This window comes from Salmo salar, chromosome 20, assembly GCF_965601325.2.
Source record: "Salmo salar chromosome 20, fSalSal1, whole genome shotgun sequence".
Lineage (NCBI taxonomy): Eukaryota > Metazoa > Chordata > Actinopteri > Salmoniformes > Salmonidae > Salmo > Salmo salar.
Genome location: NC_138310.1, coordinates 65,529,013 through 65,549,648, shown reverse-complemented (window position 1 = coordinate 65,549,648; position 20,636 = coordinate 65,529,013). Strand labels below are relative to the sequence as shown.

At 45.4% G+C, this 20,636-nt stretch overlaps 1 protein-coding gene across 8 annotated transcripts in view; it reads left to right on the top strand.

Annotated features, from left to right (window-relative positions):
- LOC106581152 (neural cell adhesion molecule 1-like) overlaps positions 1 to 20,636 on the top strand; it is a 145,479-nt gene that overhangs the window by 88,732 nt on the left and 36,111 nt on the right. For 6 of the 8 annotated variants that reach the window (XR_014381906.1, XR_014381907.1, XM_082966648.1 and 3 more), the window contains exons 2-9: positions 11,150 to 11,224; positions 11,567 to 11,776; positions 12,568 to 12,711; positions 13,180 to 13,317; positions 13,487 to 13,604; positions 14,611 to 14,771; positions 15,074 to 15,216; positions 16,654 to 16,677. Coding sequence is in view for 6 of the 8 variants with exons in the window: in XM_082966648.1 (XP_082822774.1) it covers positions 11,150 to 11,224; positions 11,567 to 11,776; positions 12,568 to 12,711; positions 13,180 to 13,317; positions 13,487 to 13,604; positions 14,611 to 14,771; positions 15,074 to 15,216; positions 16,654 to 16,677 (1,013 nt within the window). In the remaining 2 variants the exon portion in view is untranslated. The remainder of the gene's footprint in view (positions 1 to 11,149; positions 11,225 to 11,566; positions 11,777 to 12,567; positions 12,712 to 13,179; positions 13,318 to 13,486; positions 13,605 to 14,610; positions 14,772 to 15,073; positions 15,217 to 16,653; positions 16,678 to 20,636) is intronic. The other 2 variants (XM_014163013.3, XM_014163014.3) reach the window with 1 other exon arrangement.

Below are 20,636 nucleotides of genomic sequence, written 5' to 3'. Positions count from 1 at the left end.
CGGACCCTCCACCTCCAAATCGATCCCGCTTCAGAGTACTGGCCTCGGTGTAACACTCATTCCTTCGACGATAAACATGAATCCGACCATCACCCCTGGTGAGACATCAATGAAGAGCACTTTTTGCCAATCCTGTCTGGTCCAGCGACGGTGGGTATGTGCCCATAGGCGACGTTGTGCCGGTGATGTCTGATGAGGACCTGCCTTACAACAGGCCTACAAGCCCTCAGTCTACAAGCCCTCACTCTCTCAGCCTATTGTTCCTAGTGTAACTCGGCAGCTGTTATCGCCATCCTGTACCTGTTCCGCAGGTGTGATGTTCAGATGTACCAATCCTGTGCAGGTGTTGTTACACGTTGTCTGCCACTGCGAGGACGATCAGCTGTCCATCCTGTCTCCCTGTAGCGCTGTCTTAGGCGTCTCACAGTACGGACATTGTAATTTATTGCCCTGGCCACATCTGCAGTCCTCATACCTCCTTGCAGCATGCCTAAGGTACGTTCAGGCAGATGAGCAGGGACCCTGGGCATCTTTCTTTTGTGTTTTTCAGAGTCAGTAGAAAGGCCTCTTTAGTGTTCTAAGTTTTCATAACTGTGACCTTAATTGCGTACCGTCTGTAAGCTGTTAGTTTCTTAACGAACGTTCCATAGGTGCATGTTCATTAATTGTTTATGGTTCATAGAACAAGCATGGGAAACAGTGTTTAAACCCTTTACAATGAAGATCTGTGAAGTTATTTGGATTTTTACGAATTATCTTTGAAAGACAGGGTCCTGAAAAAGGGACGTTTCTTTTTTTTTTTGTATTCATTGTCTTTAACTGGTTAAAGTTTGTAGTTTGCATGTTTCAGTAATGATTAACATGGTTAAATAGTCGTAAATCTCTGCTTAATTTATCTTTTGGTATATTTGGCATTTTTATCCATATTCTGTATATCCACTGAAGAAAAATAATAATTAATCAACATGCTACTGTAAATAAATGGACACTACCTGTTATAAAACAGAATTTGCTCTCTGTAAATGAATGGTGAGAATTGCTCAGTCTGAAGCCATTTGACAATGGGTTTCGCAGCCCTATAATAATGATACAAGTTCTATCACCTTAAAAACGGGTTATTTATAACCTCTGGGGTATAACATGTTGGGCAAAGTGGTACAGGAAAGTCTGACATATAACCCCTAACTTGACTTCAGTTTTAGCCAATGAGATCCAAGAGGGGCCTAGCTTCGTCCTTTGTGATTGGTCTTGACTCTAGGCCATAGAAAATCCTACACCCATCTCATTAGATCAGAACAGGATGGATCAACATATTACTGGTTTGCATCCTAAAAAAAGGCTAGTTGTGTTTTGCTGCATAACACACTTACATTATCTGTCTACCCATATGATGTGATCAACACCATGGTTGTAATAACACTTTAAACAGATAGTTTGTAAATGTGTTTGTTTTGGGTCCACTCTGCTATGTTAATTAACTATGTAAATTACACAATCACAGAGTATTTTCTTCTGAATAACTGGTCAGGGCATACCACTTCCCATTTAGCTTCAGGCAACTTTGATGTAAGGCTTGATCACACCTGTAGTGACTACTTCTATCCGTCGTGCCCATTATTGCTTATCCATTGTTCACTAGATATATCAATGTAATTAAACCCAACACAACGTTGAAAAACAGAATGCTTCCCACCACTAGATCACATAACTAGACATGAGCTAGACGTGATCCCAACACTGCCACCAATGTAGCGGAAGAAAGTGAAAGCTGCAACAGGGACTCTAACCAGAGCTCATTGTGGCAAAGTGAGCTCTAACGACCGTTGACATGAAAGCCTAGTAGGCCTCTGGGCAGAGGCAGGAGGCCTACAATGCTGGCATATGCCTTGTTACAACAGCCTAAGTATATAACATGATTGATACGACCGTAATAATCATCATGAAATGGCCTTGGAAGTGCCATAAATGTAAGCCCATATAATTAATTATTTTACATGAACCTGTTTAACTGCATTGATATGGATTAATTGATCATAATCCAGACTCGTTATAGTTGCAGATACCATGCAGTTGCACCTGGGGAATTTAAACCAAACAGATTGTTTTGCAGGTCTTCTGTTTCCCCACATTTATTGAGGAATTAACTTCCATCATGAACATTTATCCCCAATCAAATTCCTTCATCGATACCACCCCAAAAAAACAGACAAATTGTCACGTCCTGACCCTGGTATGAGGTCATTTTCCCTAGTAGATTGGTCAGGGCGTGACAGGGGGGTGTTTTGTCTATGTGTTTTGGGTTTTCTGTTTTCTATGTGGGGTGTCTAGAGTTTCATTCTATGTTGTCATTTTCTATGTTGTGGCCAGGTATGGTTTCCAATCAGAGGCAGCTGTCTATCGTTGTCTCTGATTGAAAGCCATACTTAGGCAGCCTGTTTTCCTTTGGGCTTTGTGGGTAGTTGTTTCCGTTAAGTCTCGAGTACCTGATGGGACTGTTGTTGGTCGTTTTGTTATTTTGTTGTTTAAGTGTATTCATTAAAGAAACAGAATGAGCACTATGCACGCTGCATCTTGGTCTCCATTCAACGACCCCTGTGACAGAACTACCCACCGTAAAAGGACCAAGCAGCGTGAGAGGAGGTACCTGGAGTCGTGGACGTGGTAAGAAATCCTGGATGGGAAGGGATCCTGGTGCCAGGCTGGGGAGTATCGTCGCCTGATGGTGGAATTGGAAGAAGCCAAGAGGGAGCGACGGTATTATAAGGCGCTGTATCCTCCAAAATTTTTTTTGGGGGGGGGCATACGGGGAGTTTGGCGAGGTCAGGGGGTGCCCTGATCTAACTTCCCGGGCATTTTGGAGAGAGCCATGTCATAAACCAGAGCCAGTCGGGGAGTCAAGCGCGGAGCACGACGCTAGATTCCGGAGAGAGGTACTGGCGGAAAGGGCACGGTGGAGCAGGCGCACAGAGGGGTGAGCAATGCAGTATGGAGTGATGCGCACTGTCGCCCATACGCACTCACAGTCCGGTGCGGTCGATACAAGCTCCTCAACGTTGCCGTGCGAGAGTTGGCCGGCAGCCAGGGAAAAGTGCGCGGCTCAACGTATCTGGCCCCAGTGCGGCTCTTCGGCCCAGGATATCATACGCCTGCTCCACGCATGGTATCCCGCATTCCCCAGCACAGCCCAGTTCGTCCTGTGCCAGCGCTCCGCCCTTGCCGGGCTAGAGTCAGTATCGAGCCAGGACGGGTTGTGCTAGCCGTAGCGCCAGACCTCCAGTGAGCCTCCATGGCCCAGTATATCCTACGCCTGCTCCACGCACGGTACCCCTCAATCCCCAGCACAGCCCAGTTCATCCTGTGCCAGCGCTCCGCCCTTGCCGGGCTAGAGTCAGCATCGAGCCAGGATGGGTTGTGCTAGCCGTAAGCGCCAGACCTCCAGTAAACCCCATGGCCCAGTACGTCCGGTGCCTGCTCCGCGCACTCTCCCTCCAGTGCGCACCCATAACCCAGTACGGCCGGTGCCTGCTGTGAGCACTCGGCCCTTAGTGCGTCTCTCCAGTCCGGTGAGACCGATTCCTGCTCCACGTAAATAGCCTCCAGTGATAATCGATGGTCCGACGCATGTAAGGATGATCTATGGCACTAAGCCTCTAGTGATGATCCATGGCCCAGAGCCTGTAGGGACATTCCATGGCACGAAGCCTGAAGAGGTAATCCATGGCCCGGAACCTGAGGAAAGAATCCTTGGCAAGAAGCCTGGAGGGATTCTAAATGGTCCGGAGCTTGTAAGGATAAACCATGGCACGATGCCTGTTGGAATAATCCATGGCCCGGCACTTGTAGTGAGAATCCAAGGTAAGAAGCCTTCAGTGATGATCCTTGGCGCGGAACCTATAGAAATGATCCATGGCATGGAGTCAGCAGCAACCGTCATTAGTCTGGAACCGATTATGACGCCTCCTAGTCCGGAGCCTCCGGCGACGCTGTTCCCTCCAGAGCCTCCAGCGACACTTCTCAGTTCAGAGCCTTCAGCAACGCTCCCCAGCCCGGGGCCTCCAGCGACGCTCCTCAGCCCGGGGCCTCCTGCGATGCTTTCCAGTCCAGGGCCTTCAGCGGAGGTCTGCAGCCCAAAGCCTTCAACAGAGGTTTGCAGCACAGAGCCTTCAGCGGTGGTCTGCAACCCAGAGCCTTCAGCGGAGGTTTGCAGCCCAGAGCCTTCAGCGGAGGTTTGCAGACCAGAGCCTTCAGCGGCGGGCCTGCAGCCCAGAACCTTCAGCGGCGGGCCTGCAGCCCAGAGCCTTCAGCGGCGGGCCTGCAGCCCAGAGCCTTCAGCGGCGGGCCTGCAGCCCAGAGCCTTCAGCGGCGGCCTGCAGCCCAGAGCCTCCAGCGGCGGCTTGGAGGTCGGAACCTCCAGCGGCAGCTTGGAGGTTGGAACCTCCAGCAGTGGTCTACAGCACAGTGATTCTGGTAAGGATCTACAGTCCGATTCCTCCAATAATGATCCACAGGCCTATGTTACAGAAGCGGAGGGATCTGCTGGTGGAATGGAGGTTACGCCCTGAGCCAGAGCCACCTCCCTTGCTGGAGGATCGAGAGAAGAGGAAGGTTCTGGGTGGAGCACATGAGCCGCCATAGACTGTTGTCACCCTCCCTGCCCTCCCTTTGTGTTTGGGGTTGCTGTTGTTGGGTTTTTTGGTTTGGGTGCAGTCGGAGTCTGCAGCTTTGGGGGGGGTACTGTCATGTGTGAGGTCATTTTTCCCTAGTAGATTGGTCAGGGCGTGACAGTTTTCTGTTTTCTATGTGGGGTGTCTAGAGTTTCATTCTATGTTGTCATTTTCTATGTTGTGGCCAGGTATGGTTTCCAATCAGAGGCAGCTGTCTATCGTTGTCTCTGATTGGAAGCCATACTTAGGCAGCCTGTTTTCCTTTGGGCTTTGTGGGTAGTTGTTTCCGTTTAGTCTAGAGTACCTGATGGGACTGTTGTTGGTCGTTTTGTTATTTTGTTGTTTAAGTGTATTCATTAAAGAAACAGAATGAGCACTATGCACGCTGCATCTTGGTCTCCATTCAACGACCCCTGTGACAGAACTACCCACCGTAAAAGGACCAAGCAGCGTGAGAGGAGGTACCTGGAGTCATGGACATGGGAAGAAATCCTGGATGGGAAGGGATCCTGGAGCCAGGCTGGGGAGTATCATCGCCCGGGTTTGTGGGTAGTTGTTTCCGTTTAGTCTAGAGTACCTGACGGGACGGTTGTTGGTCGTTTTGTTATTTTGTTGTTTAAGCGTATTCATCAAACAAACAGAATGAGCACTATGCACGCTGCGTCTTGGTCTCCATTCAACGACCCCTGTGACAGAAATACAGATTTTTATTACAATCTGGCAGCCCTCATAAAATCCGACATAGCACCAGTATCCCAAAGTATTATGCGAAAACAAGCAAAGATAATAACATTGGCATTGAACAAATGTAAGGCTACTATTATACAGTGGGGAGAACAAGTATTTGATAACCTGCAAAATTGGCAGTGTTTCCTACTTACAAAGCATGTAGAGGTCTGTAATTTTTATCATAGGTACACTTCAACTGTGAGAGACGGAATCTAAAACAAAAATCCAGAAAGTCACATTGTATGATTTTTAAGTAATTAATTTGCATTTTTATTGCATGACATAAGTATTTGATACATCATAAAAGCAGAACTTAATATTTGGTACAGAAACCTTTGTTTGCAATTACTGAGATCATACGTTTCCTGTAGTTCTTGACCAGGTTTGAACACACTGCAGCAGGGATTTTGGCCCACTCCTCCGTACAGACCTTCTCCAGATCCTTCAGGTTTCGGGGCTGTTGCTGGGCAATACGGACTTTCAGCTCCCTCCAAAGATGTTCTATTGGGTTCAGGTCTGGAGACTGGCTAGGCCACTCCAGGACCTTGAGATGCTTCTTACGGAGCCACTCCTTAGTTGCTCTGGCTGTGTGTTTCGGGTCGTTGTCATGCTGGAAGACCCAGCCACGACCCATCTTCAATGCTCTTACTGAGGGAAGGAGGTTGTTGGCCAAGATCTCACGATACATGGCCCCATCCATCCTCCCCTCAATACAGTGCAGTCATCCTGTCCCCTTTGCAGAAAAGCATCCCCAAAGAATGATGTTTCCACCTCCATGCTTCACGGTTGGGATGGTGTCTTGGGGTTGTACTCATCCTTCTTATTCTTCCAAACAAGGCGAGTGGAGTTTAGACCAAAAAGCTCTATTTTTGTCTCATCAGACCACATGACCTTCTCCCATTCCTCCTCTGGATCATCCAGATGGTCATTGGAAAACTTCAGACGGGCCTTCAGACGGGACATGCGCTGGCTTGAGCAGGGGGACATTGCGTGCGCTGCAGGATTTTAATCCATGACGGCGTGGTGTGTTACTAATGGTTTTCTTTGAGACTGTGGTCCCAGCTCTCTTCAGGTCATTGACCAGGTCCTGCCGTGTAGTTCTGGGCTGATCCCTCACCTTCCTCATGATCATTGATGCCCCACGAGGTGAGATCTTGCATGGAGCCCCAGACCGAGGGTGATTGACCGTCATCTTGAACTTCTTCCATTTTCGAATAATCGCGCCAACAGTTGTTGCCTTCTCACCAAGCTGCTTGCCTATTGTCCTGTAGCCCATCCCAGCCTTGTGCAGGTCTACAATTTTATCCCTGATGTCCTTACACAGCTCTCTGGTCTTGGACATGTGGAGAGGTTGGAGTCTGTTTGATTGAGTGTGTGGACAGGTGTCTTTTATACAGGTAACGAGTTCAAACAGGTGCAGTTAATACAGGTAATGAGTGGAGAGCAGGAGGGCTTCTTAAAGAAAAACTAACAGGTCTGTGAGAGACAGAATTCTTACTGGTTGGTAGGTGATCAAATACTTATGTAATGCAATAAAATGCAAATTAATTACTTAAAAGTCATACAATGTGATTTTCTGGATTTTAGTTTTAGATTCCGTCTCTCACAGTTGAAGTGTACGTATGATAAAATTACAGACCTCTACATGCTTTGTAAGTAGGAAAACCTGCAAAATCGGCAGTGTATCAAATACTTGTTCTCCCCACTGTATATGTTTTTCAGTGACAACCTGGTTGATAAACAATATTGGGTTGTTAACACATTTGTTTTTTTTATTAATAATTGTGGGACACAAGAAAAGGCAGTGTAGAACACCATTGCCCAAAAGCATTGCTCCAATAACTTTCAAAAGAATGTTCCGAAGTTTGCCCCCCAAAGAATGTATATTCCTATGAATGAAGTCGCACAACATGTGTGTATTTTCTCATGAATAAGGCTACACAAAAACGCATTAAACACTTTTTGTACATACAGTATTTGCACGAATTGAGTGTGAGATTGAGCGACACAATCTTACATTGGTTTCAAGTTCCCGTGGCCAGAGCAGACTTTACGATAACTTATCTGGAGCCTATCTTCTCTCATGTATTAGAGGCTGATCCTATCTCTCTCAGAAATCTGATCCTTCCCTTGTGGGGTGCCTTAGTAAATTGACTCCCCCTAATCCAGTCTACTGCAGCCTAGACAACCAGACAGCCAGATCCTTAATATCACCCATTTGGTGATAATACCCTCTGCAATTAGGCTTATTTACATTTCAAAAGCAAACTAATCTTGCATGCACAAATGGATATCGCCATGATACCTAGCTACCGTTGTTTTTGTTTTGATGGGACATTCCATGCTATGCGCTTATACTGGATGACAGAGTGAGAGAACCTAATCTTACTGAACATCTGTAGCTAATACTCTACTGGTCATCTGGAGCTTTGATGTTTGCACACAGAGATACAGTATGTATCACAGGGGCAAGGATTACATGTCTCCCTCTCCATCAGAAACCAACCGGACATGCATAGTTAATCTACTGCTTGGTACTTGATGTTTGGTTTGTTTTGCTTGGCTTATGATGTTTCTGCTTGCCCTGTATTGGAAATGACTACTTACTTGCTATTCTTGGTGGTGGAGACCCCATTATAGCTGTGTATCTTCCATACGGGCTGGCCCAGACAGAGGCTCCTCAGAGAAAACTAGGTAATGCAGGAGCCCTTTTGATAGGTCAGGGCTGAGTCCCAAATGGCAGCCTATTCCCTATATAGTGCACTACTGTTGACCAGGACCCATAGGGAATAGGGTGCTATTTGGAATGCAGCCCCAGGTCTCATATTGGCCCTCTCACCAGGCTCCTCACAGCATCACTCTGGATAACCAGACGAAAGGCTGGTGAATGAGGCGATTGCTGCCTGGCCTCGGAGGGATGTCTTCTCCAGTCAGAAGTGGGTAGTGCTTATGGTGTGTGGAAGAACGCTGAACTTATGAATCTATCCTGTTAAGTGGAATGGAGACAGACATTTGCAATGAGTTTAATTTCTGGTGTGATGTTGTTTATTTCCAAATTGCTCTATGTAAATTTGATATTGATGTGTCTTAATGTATTCTTCGAAGTGGGCGAATAAGTCATGGGATTTGTCGTATTGAAAGCTGCAATATAAGTAAGGTGTTTTCCCCAAATAATTGATATGAAGTTGATTAGCACGAGGTTCTTCCAAGGGTAGGCTAATGAGTTTGTATAACCAGTTTGTTTTTATGCCGCTCGTTGTCTTCACGATTCCAGGATACTTGGAATGTCGTTGATGTTTTGGTCAATTATCATTTTCCATACTCAGTGGACTAGCCCAATCTGATGATATATGGCTCTTAACTTCTATCTGGAGCTTTATAAATCTGATAACAGAGCTGACAGTTTTATAAATTAGTAGTGCCATTTCCAGAATGTTATTTCTCTGGGTTGATGCATTTGGCTTATATGGATAGTAGATAACATCTCACATCAATCACCTCTGATGCAATCAAATATTTTATAGGAAATGTCCAACAAATACAGATTGATATGCTGCAGCCCTTCAATACCGGGTTGCCCTCTCTTCCCAGCATATTACCATCACTAGGGTGATGGTTGATGTCTATTCACTTGTCTTTAAAGCCAGTGCAGGCCTTAATGCTCAAATCACTTTTGTTTTTCAAATCCGTTTAGGGGGAACTGATGGTCTAATCAGCAAGTTACGAGTGACCAGATCAGATGTGTGTTCAGACTGACATGGCTACGCTAGTTGTCATAGTGATGTCAAGTGTGTGTGTGTGTGTGTACTCAGAAGTTGTAGTGTAGCAAGCTAAGGTGACAACAATGGCTTCCATTGAAGTCTCCCTGTTGCTTTGAATGTTTGAAATCATAGTGTAAGAACAGTTTTAAAGCCTCAAAGGATAAGATGATGCAAATTTGTAAGAAAAAAAATACCCCTTTTTTGTCATATCCAATTGGTAGTTACAGTCTTGTCCCATTGCTGCAACTCCCGTACGGACTCGGGAGAGGCAAAAGTCGAGTGCCGTGCGTCCTCCGAAACACAACCCTGCCAAGCTGCACTGCTTCTTGACACAATGCCCACTTAACCCGGAAGCCAGCCGCATCAATGTGTCGGAGGAAACACCGTGCACCCGGCAACCGTGTCAGCGTGCACTGCGCTCGGCCCGCCACAGGAGTCGCTAGTGCGCGATGGGACAAGAACATCCCTGCCGGCCAAACCCTCCCCTAACCCGGACGACGCTGGGCCAATTGTGCGCTGCCCCATGGTCTCCCAGTTGCGGCCGGCTGCGACAGAGCCTGGACACGAACCAGGATCTCTAGTGGCACAGCTAACACTGCAATGCAGTGCCTTAGACCACTGTGCCACTCGGGAGGTCTAACTTTCAAAACATGTCACTTTTGGCTAGCCACAGCAGTCAACTAGCTAACTAGGTAACTGTTTAGCCTGCTTGCACATTCATTCATTGTTTGTAAACAATTAACAGCTACCTCGTGTTCTTGTCAAACTGTCAACAGTGTAGCTAGCAAGCAACAAGGTATGCCAAATAACAGTCTAGAAATCATTTAAGGGCAAATAAATCAGATTTGACCATTCAGACACAGGTGACATGGCCATGAAGGTGGTTTGAAATATCTGATTCCATGTGCTTTTTGTCTGTTTAGACTGCAGGAAAAATATGAGATCCGAATCGGATATGCAAAACAAAATGTGTCACTTCATACTGCCAGTGTGAACAAGGCTTTACTCTCTGCGGGTGTCAGCCAAGTCTTAACGTGGTCTTTCAATAAAGCACAGCCTCAATCAATCTGCCAGAGGTGCTTCTCTGAGGCATGAGCCATGGCTTGGAATAGATTTCTGTGTTGTGATTGAAACTATTGATTTGGAAGGGGCATTTTTTCTCCCCCCTTGCCTGCTCCACTGTCAATAAGAGCAGGAGAACCTTACCTACCTACCTGCTTGCTGCTTCAACACCACTGAGATGGAGGCTAGTGTATCACCTCATGCATGGACAAACTGCTCTCTCTCTGCAGCCAGTTTTCTCTTTGCTGTGTTTTGTTTACCATTTCATGTGCTTCCTACTGGTTCACCCGAGCTTGGTTTACAGTAGGATATTGTTGCTGTGGAGGGGTCGTGGTCTGCGTCCCAAAATGAATTCTCCTATGGGGATAGCCGAAGAACCCTTTTGGAAGCCTTTTTTTCTAAGTGTAGTGCACTATATAGGGAATAGGGTGCCATTTGGAGCTCAACCCAGGTGATATACAGTAGACCCAGAGGAGTAGCCTATATCCATGTGGTTGCAGTAATAAAGCCAACTAGCTTTCTATTTCGTCTGTCATGATTAGCTGTGGCAGAACTGGAGGTTTCCATCGTATCAAATCAAATGAATTTATCAAGCCCTTTTTACAGCAGAACCCAACCAATGCTTTCCATAATGACAGGCTGCTGTACTAGCAGAGAGGATAAGGAGACTACTGATAAGGAATGAATGAAGAACACTGAGAGACACAGGCACAGCGCCTGAATTATAAATTATAAGCAGCACTGCAGACATAAGCTTTAATATCACATGTCATTAATGTAATGTTGTCTCTCCCTGTTCTCTATCATTCCCCCACACACACGCGCACACCCACACACACACACACACACACACACACACACACACACATACGTAACATATTGCTTCCAAGTACTGCTCTGTCTAATCTGATGTCTATTTTGTTGTGTTGTCAGTTTGTCTGGAAGTGGAGATCACCCCCACCCAGGGTGAGATCAGTGTCGGAGAGTCCAAGTTCTTTCTGTGTGAAGGTAAGCTTGCCCTTGTATCATTATACTGTAGTAGTCTACTGTCTCTTTGGAATTGTTTAGATCCCGTTGTGCAGTACTGCATATACACTGACCTTTTGTGTCCTGTCCTGATATGCTGTGTGTAGACCACAGGTGTCAGGCCACTAGACAGGAACAAGGTAGCTGTAACCTTCTCTAGGATAACAGAGTACTATTTCTTACAAGGTGTATAGTTTGTTTCCTAGGTTGATACTCTTCTTTGTGGCTCTTTGATACTCTTCTTTGTGATACCAATATGTGATCGTAATGATTCTCTACTTAGATACAAAAACAAACATGTAACCGTCTCTTGTCTCTGCGCAGTTGTTGGGGTAGCAAAGGAGATTGACTGGTATTCGCCGAGCGGAGAGAGGATAGAGCCCAACAAACCAGAGATCACCGTAACCCGAAACGACGAGTCCTCGTCCACCCTCACGCTCTACAAGGCCGGGGTGGACAGCGCTGGAACCTACAAGTGTCTGGCCACCAACGGAGACCAGTCAGCGGAGGCCACCGTCAACGTCAAGTTCTACCGTAACCTACTCCTCCTCCTTCATTCTCTAGGGATGTGTCCAAAAGGGCATCCCTCCCTATAATGTACACTATTCCCTATATAGCGCACTACGTTTGACCAGAGTCCCATCGGAGTCCCGTGTACTATTTAGGGAATAGGGTGCCATTTGGGACGTAGGCTAGATGTCCCGTTCAAAACCAGTGTGCGTTTGCATTATGACATAGTGTAATCTCAGGGGGATGTCCTGATCACAGAGTGTTAAATTGTTATATTAAGAACCCCAAGCTTTCTTCAAGGAAAATTAGCTGATGAAATTTCCTCAACCTTCAGTATAGTGTTGACGGAAAAGCTCGAGCATTTTATTGAGGGCTTGAGGGCAAAATGTCTTTATTTTCTGTTTTTCAGCTGGAGATGGATTTTTCCATCAGTCAATAAACCCCTCCAAAGAGCATTAAAACAAGGCCTAATGAACCTGTCTGTTGTGCATGTCTTCTGACCAATGGTTTCTATAGCTAGACGCTGCCAAGCATCAGCAGACGTCCATCATCTAAACCCTTTATGTTTCCCACCAGGCACAACATGCTAATGTGATCAGTATAAAGGCAGTTAAGAGGCTGAGGTGTAGAGGAAAACCGTTAAATGAACCCATTGCTACATCTCTAATAGCACACTTTTCCCTATGTAGTGCACCCTATGGGTCCTGGTCAAAACTAGTACACCATGGAGGGAATAGGGTGCCATGTGGGATACACCCATTATGTTCTTCATGGTTTTAAATGGCTGACTAACATTCTTGTATTTTGTCTTGTAGAAAGGATCACTTTCAAGAACGCCCCCTCCCCCCAAGAGTTCAATGAAGGGGACAACGCCAAAATCGTGTGTGACGTCATCAGCTCCCCTCCCCCCACCATCATCTGGAAACACAAAGGAGTGAAGATTCAGATGGAGAAGGATGGTGAGATAGATGCCATTTAGCCTGGAGTAGGGTTGCACAATTCCAGTCACATTCCCAAAATTCCCATGTTTTCCAGAAATCCAGTTTGAAGGAATTAGGATTTCCTGCTTAAATCCAAAAGCATTTTTGTGGAAAGTCTGGGAATTTGGGGGAAGTTATCAGAATTGTATAACCCTAAAGGGTTCCTCCATTTTTCCTGTTTCCACTTTGTTTTTGTCTTTGACTGTCAGCCTTGTCACCGTTTTTACTCAACCATGTCAGAAAGTCCCTCTCCATCTGTCAGACAGTGTTCCATTTGAACGATACTCTGACTAATATTATAACTGGTGGGTATGAATATGAAACTGCTTAAACACTAAAGAATTTACATAGAAAGGGAGATTTTCTAGTGTACAGGGATCTCTGTCTGAAAAGCCCTTTTTATCCCTCGCCCATTACATATTCATTCTGATTTGATTCTCCTCTCAGTCCGCTTTAAGATCCTGCCCAACAGCCACCTGCAGATCCGAGGCATCAAGAAGACAGACGAGGGGTCGTACACCTGCGAGGGCCGCCTCATGGCCCGGGGAGAGATCGACCTCAAGATCATCAGGGTCATCGTCAACGGTCAGCCTACTTCTCCCTCCCTCTCTATTCCCTTGTCACTTTATTCATGGGTTTGCCAACAGTTTGTGGTGTTAAGTCATTTATCAACATCCTAGACAGCAGACGACTGTGGGCTGGATTTCAGCTGTAGTAACTTTGCTGACAGGGAGTGTTAATGTCCCTCCCTCAGTGCTCCCTACCATCCGGGTGTGGCAGTCGGAGGTGAATGCCACAGCAGGCGTGGGCCAGTCTGCCATGTTGACCTGTGCAGCTGATGGATACCCAGAGCCAATGGTGACCTGGGCACGGTAAGACTGGAGCACATACTCTCTCACACACACACACACACACACACACACACACACACACACACACACACACACACACACACACACACACACACACACACACACCCGCTCACACACACTCACACACACACACACACGCTCACACACACACACACACACACACACACACACACACACACACACACACACACACACACACACACACACACACACACACACACACACACACACACACACACACACACACACACACACACACACTCACACTCACTCACACACACACACTCAAGCCTGGTAGACTGATATACCACTAACCAGTGTTTTGCAGTTGTCCATCTGACCATGGAGCCCATAGGCCACCAACACCAATGCGAGTGATAGTCCCCTGCCCTTGGTTTTCTGTTGGCAGTGTAGTGTGTTGCTCTCACCTGCTCTCGCCTTCTTAGAAGAGTTAGAGGAGCTGTTCCCCTTGATGCTAGGTGAGGGAAAGGACTGGTGTGAACTCCATGTGACACTTATCTTTGGGGTTGAGTTTTAGGTAAAGGGGGAGGATCTATTTTAAGTCACCAGTCAAGGTGATAGGCTTTGCCCTCACTCTCACAATCTCTCTCAAGGTCCAAGAGACCACAATGTAATTATCTGTGGTCAAACCTTGACCCTAAGGGTCATTGTCATTGCCAAGAAGTAAATGGTTCTCTGTTGTAGACTCTAGAGAGATCATGATTGAAGACTGGAAGAAAAATATTCATTTGGAAAGAGCGATTCAATGTCACACTGAAACATTATTTTGATAAAACTGAATTGTGCTAATATGAATTAAGTCTGAGTTAATTCAAGGGGAAAAATACTTGTTTTGAAGTCTTTTATTATATTTATTTGATACAAATGATCATCAAGCGTAGTTAGCAACTTAGTTGTGTCGTGAAGGTCGCTTCTCATCGTTTCATAAAAGCTGATTGTAATCAGAGTGTGTGTATGTGTGTATTCCCCGTCTCTTCTCCCCCAGGGCCGGTGTTCTTCAGGAATCAGGAGAGAAGTACAGCTTTAATGAGGACGGTTCAGAGATGACCATCATGGAGGTGGCCAAGCTGGATGAGGGAGAGTACACCTGCATCGCTAAGAACAAGGCTGGGGAGAGCGAACAGGAACTCAGCCTCAGGGTGTTTGGTGAGGGACTCCTCTCACTTGGTACTGACAGATGATTGACTGTGTGATGGGTTTCTGGTGGTTTATCAATGGTTTATCTATATTTATTCACTTTGGAGGATTTTAACAAGGGATTATGTTGTGATTATAGCCGTAGGTATTAAGTACTAGCATCAGATCTGGCAGGTGATTGTTGTCACTATGGGATTGCATGCTGCTTGTAGTGGGTGTGTGCATACTGTGAATGTAGCTATACTGTAGGTCATACAGGTGAGTGTCACTGCAGGTTGGTTCATGGCTCTGTGTGTCTGTCTTTGCTACAGTGAAACCTAAGATCACCTTCCTGCTGAACCAGAGCACGTCTGAGATGGAGGAGCAGGTGACTCTGACCTGTGAGGCGTCAGGGGACCCCACCCCCACCATCAACTGGAGCTTCGGCCTGCGCACCTTCACTGAGGGAGAGCAGGTACGGTACAGTCAGCCCACAGAGAGAGGCCAGCCTGGGGCTGTGTCCCACTGCAGAGGGACACTCAGGGGATGTGTTTCACTTAAACATGGCAAGGTCCCCTTAGCCAGGTTCATCTCTACTGATTAAGTATGGCCCCAAAGCAGCAGCTAGCTAATAGAAGGTCACACAGTGAAGTTCATATTACTACCTCGTAGCTACCTAGTTACCATAGCACCTTAGACCTACACTACATGACCAAAAGTATGTGGACACCTGCTCGTTGAACATCTCATTCTAAAATCATGGGCATTAATATGGAGTTGGTCCCCCTTTGCTGCTATAACTGCCTTCACTCTCCTGGGAAGGCTTTCCCCTAGATGTTGGAACGTTGCTGATGGGACTTGCTTCCATTCAGCCACAAGGGCATTAGTGAGGTTGGGCACTGATGTTGGGCGATTAGGCTGAGCTCGCAGTCGGCGTTCCAATTCATCCCAAAAGTGTTCGATGGGGTTGAGGTCAGGACTCTGTGCAGGCCAGTCAATTTCTTCCACACCGATCTCGACAAACCATTTCTGTATGGACTTCGCTTTGTGCACGGGGGCGTTGTCATTCTGAAACTGCCAGATGGTGAAGAGTGATTTATCACTCCAGAGAACGCGTTTCCACTGCTCCAGAGTCCAATGGTGGCGAGCTTTACACCACTCCAGCCAACACTTGCGTATGGTGATCTTAGGCTTGTGTGCGGGTGCTCGGCCATGGAAACCCATTTCCTGAAGCTCCCGACGAACAGTTCTTGTGCTGACGTTGCTTCTAGACACAGTGTTGCAACCGAGGACAGATGATTTTTACGTGCTATTTGCTTCAGCACTCGGCGGTCCCGTTCTGTGAGCTTGTGTTTCCTACCACTTCGCCGCTGAGCCGTTGTTGCTCCTAGACGTTTCCACTTCACAATAACAGCACTTACAGTTGGTGGGGCAGCTCTAGCAGGAAAGGTGGAAAGGTGGCATCCTATGACGGTGCCACGTTGATAGTCACTGAGCTCTTCAGTAAGGCCATTTTACTGACAATGTTTGGCTATGGAGATTGCATGGCTATGTGGACGATTTTATACACCTGTCAGCAATGGGTGTGGCTGAAATAGCAGAATCCACAAAATTTGAAGGGGTGTCCACATACTTTCGTATATATAGTTTATGTTCCTATAGCAGCCTCTGCTTGTCCCCTGCAGACTGCTACATACAGTAATCTATGGATCTTACATTTTCATATAATGCCCCATTGTCCATATAGCTAGTTTCCTGTAGTACCAATGACCTCATCTAGTCCAATAGACAGGTAATGGTGGGGCCATTCCATCAGAGACAAGCTGTAGGTACCTGTACAGTATAGGAGGAGTGTAGATCGGCGGAGCCGCCGGGAAGGTCAGTTTACATCGCTACATTCTCTCCCCTGCAGGCACATCTAAACAGGATCTATCAGGTATGAAATCAGCGTGGCACACAAATGGAACAAAATCAATTGATAGAACAAATTACTTATGGGGTATGAGATTCAACAAAAACCCTGATAGAATCAAATAAGTATTTTTATGGAATTTTCTTGTCTGCTCTTCAGTCAATATTCCTTGAAAATCCTCAAGATATGATCTCATCAGGGTTTATGAAATCGATTCAAAGTTGCATGTTTTCCAAATATAGCCTGACTATTGCGTTGCAAGAGAGTGGTTCTGAATGTTTCAACGTTGGGGGTTTCCTCTGCCTTGTCTACTGTGGTCAGAAGAAAGCATGCTTACCGTAATGACCTTTAAAAGAGGAACTCCTCATTTCTGTGTTGCCATTCCTGGTCCGATCATCTCCGTCTCCTTCCATCCATAGGGGCAGCCTCATGCCCTACTGCTGCTCAGTCTGTCCCTCTCTGTCCTCTCATGTAGACGATCTGTCTCACTGCATATCTGTCATCAATCATCAATCATTCTGTCAACGTTGAAGCTAAAAGCAAAATGCCTAAGTCTGTATCTGTATCTGGCCTGTGTTGTACTAAGTACTGCTATCTCTCCACGGTGGCGGGTGAAGAAATGATTAGCAGCCTGCATTGAATTATCATTAGGAACATAGTTAAAAACAGGAGCTTTAAGGAATAGAAACCCCTTCACAGCGGTGGTCTGGCGCTGTGGGTCCTGTGGACAATGATCCTGAGGTAATATCTTTACTAGCGAGAAGCCAGGATAGTGTGATTTGGAAAATGGCTGCTAATTGTTTTTGAACCTGGCTGTGCCTCATCTGCCATGCTAGCAGCACTAGTCATAACAGCTGTGGCTCTATTGGGTTGGGGGACAGGTGAAAGGGTAAGCTATTGATCAACTCTCACATGAAATATGTGCCACAGTCTTCTATCTATCCAGCTTCTATGGTGACTTGTTTATATGGGCCTATTATTTGAATCAGTGCTGTTGTTTTGGCTCATTGGCTATCAGCATGACAATTGCAGTTTTGTTTTCCCTGTGTGGAATTGGTGTTGAGGGATATTTGTGAGAATCGTGTCTGTGTTACAAGTGTGTGTGCATGTGCATGCTGGGGTGTGCTGTTCACTAGTGTGTCATGCTACATATATCATTACCACCTCTCTCAGTGCTTTAACGTTCCTTTACATCCTCCAGTCTGCTGACTGTTGTACTCATAGAAATGGACGTATTCGTGGTTCGTGCTGTAAAGAGGTGCTGGATTACCATTATCTCTGTTGACAGGGAATTCAAGTGTATTATTCCCTCAGCTAGCTTCCACTCGTCTTCTGAGTCTGACTGTTGTCTGAGGAAATGTAGGCTATAGCCTAAAAGGTTTTTTATAAAGGATAGGGTTTCTTTTTTTATTCAACACAGCATATTCTCTCCCTACACGTTTACGGTAGTGATGGCTGACAAATGAACCCTGTCACATATTTAGAACTACAGAGATATTGAGATGTCGACTGAGAGGATCAGATTGACAAAATGATTGAATCCATAGAATAGCCTAAATGTGGGTAACACATGCCATGGTAACATTGTGTTCCAAGAGGACACTATGCTTTAGCTATTACATAAACAAGTTTAAACCAGCTTACTCTCATACTCGTATAGTTTTTGAAGAAGGGTTTTTGTTTGCAAGGGTTGTAATTACGATGTTGTTTCAGCCCCCTTATTTGTTGTAACAATTCTTAATAACTAAAATGTAAATGAAATGTGTATGCGTGCTTAGGACATTATCTCGCAAAATGAAAGGCTGGGTTATTTGAATATATATTAAATATTCTACTTGATTTACAAGGTTTGCAAGCTGCAATTATCTGAGAACATTCAGGCTCTGGAAAGGAGGAGCAAACGTGCTTGAAAATGGGTTTCTTCAAAGCTCATCAGAGCTCAAACGTGGTACAGATGACCAGATATTGAATTGTTCAGTTGACAGCATATGCTGTAGATTACTGTGTATTGAATCTTACTGGAGCTGCCTAATTTATGATAATGTGCTCCATTGAAGCACAATGAGATCGGTCTAGTATTCAGATAGTTGAGCGGACGAAAGAGAGTAGGAAAGTAGCTATTAACTCTTGGGAATGAACATTTGAAGGTGAAGTGTTCTGAATGATCAGAGAGCTCAATCATGTGGTGCTGCTGTTGGCTGCTGCACTATAACGTGATTGGTTCAGGGAGGGGTGTTGAAACAGAACGATGCTTTCAATCCAAGGGCCTGCTTCACTAAGCACTGGTAGAGTAGGGACCTACTATAGAGAGGCTCTTGTTCTCTAGCTACAGTTCCAACACAATGCTCATCAACAGTGGGCTCCAAAATTACTGGCACATCTGACTGGTAATGCACAAATAATACTTAAAAAAAATATCAACAATATAATTATAGAGATAAACTCAAAATACCAACATGTGAGAAATACTGTACTTTATTCATGTTTCAATGGAACCCACCAAAATAATTTATTGATTTATTTAAAAATCAATTTCCTCCAAATCAAGGTTTCACAATTAATTGCACCCTTAAAGATTATTGTAAATAACATCTACCAAAATTAAACCAGGAATTAAATTCCACTTATTTAAGTTTATCTAAGTCTTAAGGAACTATATTGAGCCATTACATCACTTCCTGTTCCACTAAATGAGGTACACGAGTGCAATATCACTTTGTCATCCAACACCTTGAAGAAAACAAAAGAACTGGCAGTTGAAAAGAGACAGATGGTCGTAGACTTTCATAAATCTGGTAATGGCTACAAGAAGATCCACAAACGATTGAATATACCACTGAGCACTGTCAGGGCAATTATTACATTCAAAAGATATGGAACAGTTGAAAACCTCACGAGGAGGGGACGCAAATGCATTTTGCCCCCCAGGATAGGGAGGAGGATGGTGAGAGAAGCAACAAAATCCCAAAGAATCACTGTGAAAGAATTGCAGGCCTTGGTGGCGTCTTGGGGTCACCAGGTTTCAAAAAGCACCATCAGACTCCACCTCCACAACCACAGGCTCTTTGGAAGGGTTCCAGATGAAAGCCCTTTCTGACCCCAAGACACAGACGGCATTTAAAGTATGACTGGAAGAAGGTGCTCTGGTCAGATTAGATCAAAATTGAACGTTTTGGTCAGATACAGCATCGGCATGTTTGGCGTCGAAACAGAGATGCATACAAGGGGAGGCACCTCATACCCACGGTGAAATATGGTGGTGGGTCAGTGATGTTTTGGGGCTGTTTTAATTCCAGAGGTCCAGGGGCACTGGTTAAGATTGATGGCATAATGAATTCCAACAAGTATCAGGCAATTTTGGCAGACAATCTGGTTGCCTCTGCCAGAAGGCTGGGACTTGGCCGTAGGTGGACTTTCCAACAAGACAATGACCCAAAACATACCTCAAGATCCATACAGAAATGGTTCTGTGACAACAAAATCAATGTTCTGCCATGGCCATCTCAGTCGCCGGACCTCAATCCAATCAAAAACCTGTGGGCTGAGTTGAAGAGGGCAGTTGATAAGCGCAAACCCAAGAATGTGAAGGATCTTGAAAGGATCTGCATAGAGGAATGGTCCAAAATACAGGAAAAAATGCTGTTATCCTTGCCAAAGGTGGTGGCACTAAGTACTGAATGAGGAGTGCCAATAATTATGAAACCTTGATTTTGGTGAAATTTATTTTGTATTAAATAATTGTGTGATTTTGGTTGGTTCCATTGAAACATTAATAAAGTACAGTATTTCTCACATGTTGGTATTTTGAGTTTATCTCTATAATTATATTGTTTATATTTTTTAAGTATAGTTTGTACATTGCCAGTCAGGGGTGCCAGTAATTCTGGAGCCCACCGTATGTGCCTGTCTGGTCAGTGGTGGTACAATGTGGCTCTCTGGACATTGAATGGCAGTTTGTTCTTATGGTATGACAGTTGGAATGC